Source organism: Telopea speciosissima, chromosome 9 (genome assembly GCF_018873765.1).
Source record: "Telopea speciosissima isolate NSW1024214 ecotype Mountain lineage chromosome 9, Tspe_v1, whole genome shotgun sequence".
NCBI classification, from domain to species: domain Eukaryota; kingdom Viridiplantae; phylum Streptophyta; class Magnoliopsida; order Proteales; family Proteaceae; genus Telopea; species Telopea speciosissima.
The window spans coordinates 36,988,617-36,995,962 of record NC_057924.1 but is presented as its reverse complement, the minus strand read 5'-3'; the positions used below and the strand labels follow the sequence as shown (position 1 = coordinate 36,995,962).

The window sequence follows — 7,346 nt, the reverse complement described above, 5'->3', positions numbered from 1 at the left end:
ATCTGCATGATATCATAGGAAACTCTCTCTCTTTTTTGGCCGATCTTTAATGATCTGGCCTTTGATACCTGTCATTTTGTGGTGGCCGATGTGTCTGGGCTTGAACAATCTCCTTTTTTTTTAATGGCCGGCTCTCGGCCTTTAATTATTGTGCAACCTCCCACATTGTTGGGTGGTACTTCTTCAAATACTTGCTGTTTAGCGGCCTTAGCTACACTTGGCCGTCCACTCTCCTCAGGGGATACGCCCCACCTTTTAAGACCTGATGCACCACGAACGGTCCTTCCCAGGTGGGCGACCACTTCCCAAATTTGGGATCCTTGTGCCTAACCGATAACACAACTTTTAAAACTAGGTCAAATTCAGCAAACGCCTTGGGTCTGACCATTTTGTTATAGGCCTTAGCCACCTTGGCCTTCTGGGCCTACACCTGGTCAAGAGCCAAAAGACGCTCCTCGTCTAGATAGTTGAGTACAACCATCATGGAATCCCTGTACTGATTTTGGGGACATCTCATATTGTCTTGCCACCCGTAGGGACCTCACGGTCACCTCCATTGGCAGGATGGCATTATGACCAAAAGTCAGCGCATAGGGGGTGGTCCCCGTCGTTGTCCTCTTTGAAGTCCTGAAGGCCCACAACACTTCTGATAGCATCTCTGCCCAGGACCTTGGGTTTTCATCGATGACCTTAGACAAATTCGCCTTGATAACCTTATTGCTTGCCTCTGCTTTACCGTTGCCCTGTGCATAAAAAGGCGTAAAAAAGGTAACGGTCATTCCATATTCCTGTGCAAACCGGGACAATTCCCCTCCAGGGAATACTGACCCGTTATCACAGGTGAGAGTCTTAGGCAGGCCGAAGTGATGTATTATCTCGCGCTTCACAAACCTTATCACATTAGCCTGGTTGACTGACTTCATTGGCACAGCTTCCACCCACTTTGTAAAGTAATCTATTGCCACGATAACAAATGCATACCCCTGGACCGATGGGGGAGTAACCTTCCCAATCAAATCGAGAGCCCATCCCCTGAACGGCCACAGCTTGACGATGGGATGAAGTTGTGTTGCAGGTACTCCTTGCATGGGTGCATGCCTTTGACAAGCCTGGCACCCTTTCGCATACTTGATACAATCCTATAAGATGGTCGGCCAGTAATAGCCATGGCGCCTAAGCAGCCATCTCATCTTAATTCTAGCCTGGTGGGAACCACAAATCCCTTCGTGAACTTCAGCCATAACGAGCATAGACTCATTCAACCCCAAGCACTTGAGTAGGAGGTCATCCTAACCCCGCTTAAATAATTCTTCCCCAAGCAGGAGATAATTCAACGCACAATATCTCATCTTCAGGTCAACTTTAGCATTAGGATTCTGGAGATAATAAATGACCAGGGACCTCCAATTTGGTCGAACCTCGTCCAAATTTTCCACCTCAAACGCTCCTTCCTCTAAGATGGATGTGAAAGTCTTCTTCTGGATGATAAACACCTTCTCTACCTCTCCCTTCGAGAACGACACACATGACGCAGCTTGGGCAAGGCCGTTCACCACACTATTCTCTGCTCGTGGGACATGCTTAATCGAGCTGTCATCAAACTTGTCCAAACATTGCTGAGCCAGTGACAAATATGGGAGTAGGGTCTGGCTCTCACAGTGGTACTCCTTGGCTAGATGCCTGATGACTAATTGGGAGTCACCAACGACTTCGACATTCTGGGCTCCCAACGCATTGAGAGTTCTGAGGCCGATTATCAAGGCCTCATACTCAGCTTAGTTGTTTGTACATGGAAAGCAAAGTTGGAAAGTGAGGTGGTCTCAACGCCAGCGGGGGACACCAATACAATCCCTGCCCCTGCTGAGGCATTAGTCCTAGACCCATCAAAGAACAATTTTTAGGACATCTACGCAATGACATTCACCCCCTCACCGATGTCTGCTTCCCCCAAAACAAGCGGGGGATGTACTGCGAGGAAGTCAGCTAAGGCCTGGCCTTTGAAAAACTTCTGGGGTACATACTGAAGTGATAACTCCGTTAGGGCCATCATCCATTTTCCTATCCACCCCCTTATAATCGGTCTAGATAGCTTGTACTTAATAACATCTGTTTGACAAAGGACCAGCACTGACGTGGGCAGTAAGTAATACCTGAGTTTTGTACAAGCAACATACAACGCCAAATAGAGCTTCTCAATAGGTACATACTTCCTTTCCACATCGATCAAGGCATGGCTCAAATAGTAAATAGCTTGCTCGAAGCCAGCCTCATTGTCTTGAGCGAGGAGGCTCCCGATCGACTCTTCTGAGGCTGAGACATACAGCTTGAGCAGCACCCCCTTTCGTGGTGGCATCAATACAGGAGGTTCGGTCAAGTAACGCTTTAGCTCTTCAAAGGCTTCTTGGTGCTCGGTCCCCCAGCGGAACTCATCACTTGACCGAAGCCATAATAATGGGGAAAAAGACCTCACTCGGCCAGTGGAGTTGGAGACAAACCTTCTAAGGAAGTTGACCTATCCCAAGAATTTTTGTATCTCCTTCTTGTTCCTAGGAGTCGGCGTCTACATGATCGCCTTGGTCTTATTCTTATCGACTTTGATTCCTTTCTGATGCACCAGGAAACCAAGGAAATTTCTTGCTAATACCCCAAAAGTGCATTTAAGGGGATTCATCTTAAGACCGTGATGCCTCATCTGCTCAAAGGATCTCCGAAGATGCTCGAGGTGCTCCTCCTGACTCATAGACTTAACTACGATGTAATCAATGTACACCTCTAAGAACTGTCCAATCATGTCATGGAAAATGAGGATCATTCCCCTTTGATATGTGAACCTAGCATTCTTCAAGCCAAAAGGCATCACGACCCACTCAAACATCCCGATAGCTCCAAGGCATCTAAAGGCCGTTTTGGACACATCCTCCTTAGCAATAAATTTTTTATTGTACCCTGAGTGCCCATCCATGAACGACAAGATCTAATGCTTTGCGGCTGAATCGACCAACATGTCAGCCATCGGCATTGGGTATTCGTCCTTGGGAGTCACAACATTCAAGTCTCAAAAGTCTATATAAACTCTCAACTTTTCGTTCTTCTTATAGATGGGGGACGACGTTCGCCAACCACTAGACATAGCGAGTTGGCCGAATGAACCCTGCCTTAAGAAGCCTCTCAATCTCGTCCTTAATCTTCGCCACCACCTCAGGTGCCATGCGCCTAGGGAGTTGTTTGACCAGTTTACATCCTTCCAGGATAGGTAAACGATGTTCAACAAGCCTCCGGTCCAAACCGGGCAATTCGGTATAATCCCAAGCAAAACAATCTTTATATTCCATCAACAGGTTTACAATCGACCCCCAAAAGCCCGGGGAGAGCAAGCTACTAATAAATGTTGGCCTCTTGACATCCCTGGAGCCCAGATCAGTCTCCTCAAGTAGATCTTGGACTTCAGCTAGTGTCTCCTCCATCTTGGGTGGTGCCGGCCGGAGGTGTCTTAACTTCAATCCTCGGCCTAAGTCTTCACTGTCGGTAGAGCACTCGACCATATGGGCCTGAGCTAGCACTAAATGTTGTTCCAGGTTGTAGAGACCCAGCCTCTTTATTATATCCATCACTACACCTTCCTTCTCGGGCCTTTTATCCATCAAACCTAACTTTATTCAGTGTAAGCCCATCAACACCTAACGGCTTAAGGAGCCCAGAAAGGGTGTAGCTCAACTACTCAGCGTCTTCGGCCACTGTCGAGGCTGTTACCATCATCATCGGTCTTCCATCCTCGTCCTGACCGATGAACGTGATAGGGGTAATCTCCCCACCATAGAGTTTGGCCTCTGTGTGATTCGCATTGACCAGGAAAGGCCTATTGTCGGCACTCACCCACTTAATCTTCCCTTTATCATTCCACAAAACCAGCAACTGGTGGAGAGATGATGGGATGCAGCTGTTGGCGTGGATCTAATCTCGTCCTAACAAAGCATTATAGTTGGCATCAGCATCCATAATAAAGAAAGCGGTTAAGGATTCCTTGCCCCAAATCCTAAGATCAATTGGGAGTATTCCCTTGCGCTTAGTAGCCCCACCAAGAAAGTTGGTGATCGAGACTTCTGTCGATAGGAGCTTGGTCTCGTCATGGCCTAGACGCTTCATCATCGTTAAGAGGTGTATGTTAACTGCAGCTCTGTTATCGACCAAAACTAGCGAGACAGACTTCCCGTTCATCTGGACGTTGATGTAGAAAGGCTTTAGATGTTGTGTCATCTCTTTGCTAGGCTTCTCGAATCTCACACTCGACTAGGTGGACTGCTACCCCTTGATCGTTGCCCCTGAATCGGTCACGTCGATTGACAACAAACCATGAGGGATGGGGCTCTCAGCCACACTCTCTGGGTCAATACCCATTATTATGAGACCGTCGTCTTCCTCCTCAAACTCCTCGTCAATGACGTCCACGAGCTCACAGCTTGACTGGTACATCTGTGGTAGTATGTAAACCATGTTGGCTGGGGCCTTGAATGGAACTAGAGTCTTCACTAGAATTGTACCGACCATCATGGTCTGAATGTACCATTGAATCTCAGAATCACCAGTATATTCCTGCTCCAAATAGTTAGAGGTCCCTCTCTCTAGGGAAGACAGCTCAGACTTGGTCAACCCCTTTCCTTCTCCTGCCGAGGCAAGATACCCTGAGGATGGTTGTTGGTCTACCTTAAAACTCGCTTCTGATTCCTTGCCTAAGGCTGTGGGCTCCGTCTCAGCCAACAGCTTCTCCTTCCCCTTTGAGAGGGGCTTAACCATCTGTTGGCTACTTCCTCTATTGGCCCCCAGCTGACTTATGCAAAGTGAGGTTTCCCCACAGTCATCCCTCTCCTTCGGGAGCCTGTGTACCTATCGTCTCTGCTCCTCCCTGGCTGGGGGAGCATCCGATCGGTCAGGCAGCCCTTCACGCTGGCGACATGTTGTGGCTTATGATCTCTATCACCTGCATTTTTGGGTTCTGGTCATCCTCCTCCCTTGGTCGAAAGGGAACTTCGGATGTCTCGCCACATTCCACTGATAATCCCTCTCGGCCCTCGATCGGGGAATCACCATCCTGGGTGGATAAGGCGTGGAGTAACCTCTTGGTGCCCCTCTCGCTCCTCTTATTTTGGTATGGTAATGGCTGATTACAGCCGCGTCAGCGCCAACGCTAACGGCCTTCCCACTCGATCCTTGGTTGATGGTCACAGCCGTGGCCTTCTCTCCAGTTTGCTAGTTAACGGATGGCCTGGATCCTCCTCCACAAGTCATCCTCCTGTCCTTGTTTTCGATCGTCGCTGAGGCTACCTTGACCACCCTCGATCAAATGCAGTGGTAGGATGTCTTGGCCTGACCTATCTGGCAGCTCCTGTAGGCCGTGCAAGCTTCGCCTCTCTACCACTCGGTTGATCATCAACTGAAGGTGCGCTTAATTCCACCTGAGGCTTGTTCTCATACAATTTCTCGCAATGCACACAAACCCCCTACTGAAAACGCTGGTCAGGCAGTGGCTCAATGGCCTCTGGGTCAACTCCTTTCTTCTTCTCTTTAGACAAATGCTGGAGATGCTTCAACGTGACTAACGACTCTTTCCTCTTAAGCAGGCGCAACTTTGACAGGTCAGCATCCACCATGTTGACCGGCAGGAAAGGGTTCTCATCAACCAACATGATGCCTTTCCCCTTGTCTGGGAACTTTAGGCACCCATTATTAATAGCTTTCTGCAATGCCATACGCAAGACAATACAACCATTAGTATTATAAGTAAAGGAGTTGTGCCATTTACAATACCTTTTCCCCTTGATCTCCTCTGCCGAAGGTATTTAATGTCCCTCCGATAGCTTGATCTGCTTGTCCTTCAGCAGGTGATCAAAAGTCGACTCGGCCTTGGATCTATCGTAAGAATATTGAGTCCTACTATCTAGATTCCTGGCCAGAGTTGGATTTGGCGGTGGGCTTGCCCCTGTGCGCTCGATTATGGGGGACAGAGCCTTGCACACATAGGGTTTTCCTGAAATAATCTCGGCAATGCTAACCTCGCATTCCTCATCGACCTCGAAGTCTGAGAAGTTGACTGGGCTGGGGGTAGTAGCCCCGATGATTGCCAAAGCTGGTTGTTTTTAGTAAGTCCCTGAGGACAATGCCTTTCGGTCTTCCTCCTCCTTGAGTACTAACTTTTAGCTGGTTGCCTGGGCTACTAGCTGACCAAGGTCTGGGAACTCCTGATCGGCAAAACGCTTTCGTAATTCGAATGAAAGCCCACCAAGGACCATCCTAGCGTACTCTGGCTCTTGTAAAATAGTTGGGCACTTGTATCATGCCAACTTGAACCTATTAACAAACTTCGCGGCTGACTCTTCGGGATATTGGCACATGCGTGCCAAATCTGCTATAGAGATAAGAGGGTCAATCCGATAAAATTGGGCATGGAACTGATCCTCCATCTCACGCCAAGTTTGAATCGAGTCAGCCGACAAGTTAATGTACCAGGTAAACGCTGAGCCGGTCAAAGAATTTGGGAACAACCTAAGCTTCATGACTTTGTTAGCCCCTAAACTTCCACATTGAGCACCAAACCTTGCTATGTGCTCGACAGTAGACGTATTGTCTTCCCCCGAGAACTTAGCAAACTGTGGAATTTTCTCAGTATACCCAAAGTCCAACTGGTCATAATGCTCTGGGTAAGGCTTCCTATACACCGACCGGGTAATGGGCCAAAACTAGGGATTAATCTGATCTTGGATCAGTCGGGTTAAGTCCTCCTGGTTAACAAGTACCTGATTGGCCTGCTCCGCAACCACTGGCTGCCTCAACCAAGCCTCTGCCTGCCCTCATTGGGCGGTGGTAGAAAATGACCAGCATACGGCCACTCTGGCTCTAGTAGGTTCATCCTGGACGCCGTCGGTCTCTGATAAAAGCTTGTACTCTCACCAGCGCGCTCTCCACTTCCAGACTGGAATCCTCTTTTTTACCAACAGTGGTGATCGGCACGGCCAGGTTCCCAATGTGCAATGCCAGAGCAGTGGCTCCATTCTGGGGAAGTGAGACCCTTACCGCTGTGCCGCTTGGCCGCGCCAATTGGCTGGATGAACTTCCTGCCTGATTGAAAACTCTGGGATAAGCCCCCTGAATCGTTGGCATGCCGACTCCTGTTCCTACTGCGCTGCCAACTTGAAAGGTCAAAGTCTGATCGATACGGAGTTGGGCAACCTAAGGTGGCCGCTGTTGGGCCAGGAACATCGTAACTAACTCTTCGAAATGGGCCTGGGTGCCATTATACGCCTGGGCCATGGAAGCCACGATAGTTTTCATGTCCTCTATCCCTGATTGCAGGC

The 7,346-nt window shown here is 48.8% G+C and overlaps 1 protein-coding gene across 1 annotated transcript; it reads right to left on the bottom strand.

Annotated features, from left to right (window-relative positions):
- Positions 1-434: 434 nt before the first annotated feature.
- LOC122638862 lies at positions 435-1,088 on the bottom strand. The gene has a single exon (XM_043831712.1). The coding sequence runs from the start codon at positions 1,086-1,088 to the stop codon at positions 435-437; it is 654 nt and encodes a 217-aa protein (XP_043687647.1).
- Positions 1,089-7,346: the final 6,258 nt, after the last annotated feature.

Coding starts and splice junctions, on each gene's coding strand:
- LOC122638862 (XM_043831712.1), bottom strand. CDS start 1,088: ATGCAAGGAGTACCTGCAACACAACTTCATCCCATCGTCAAGCTGTGG.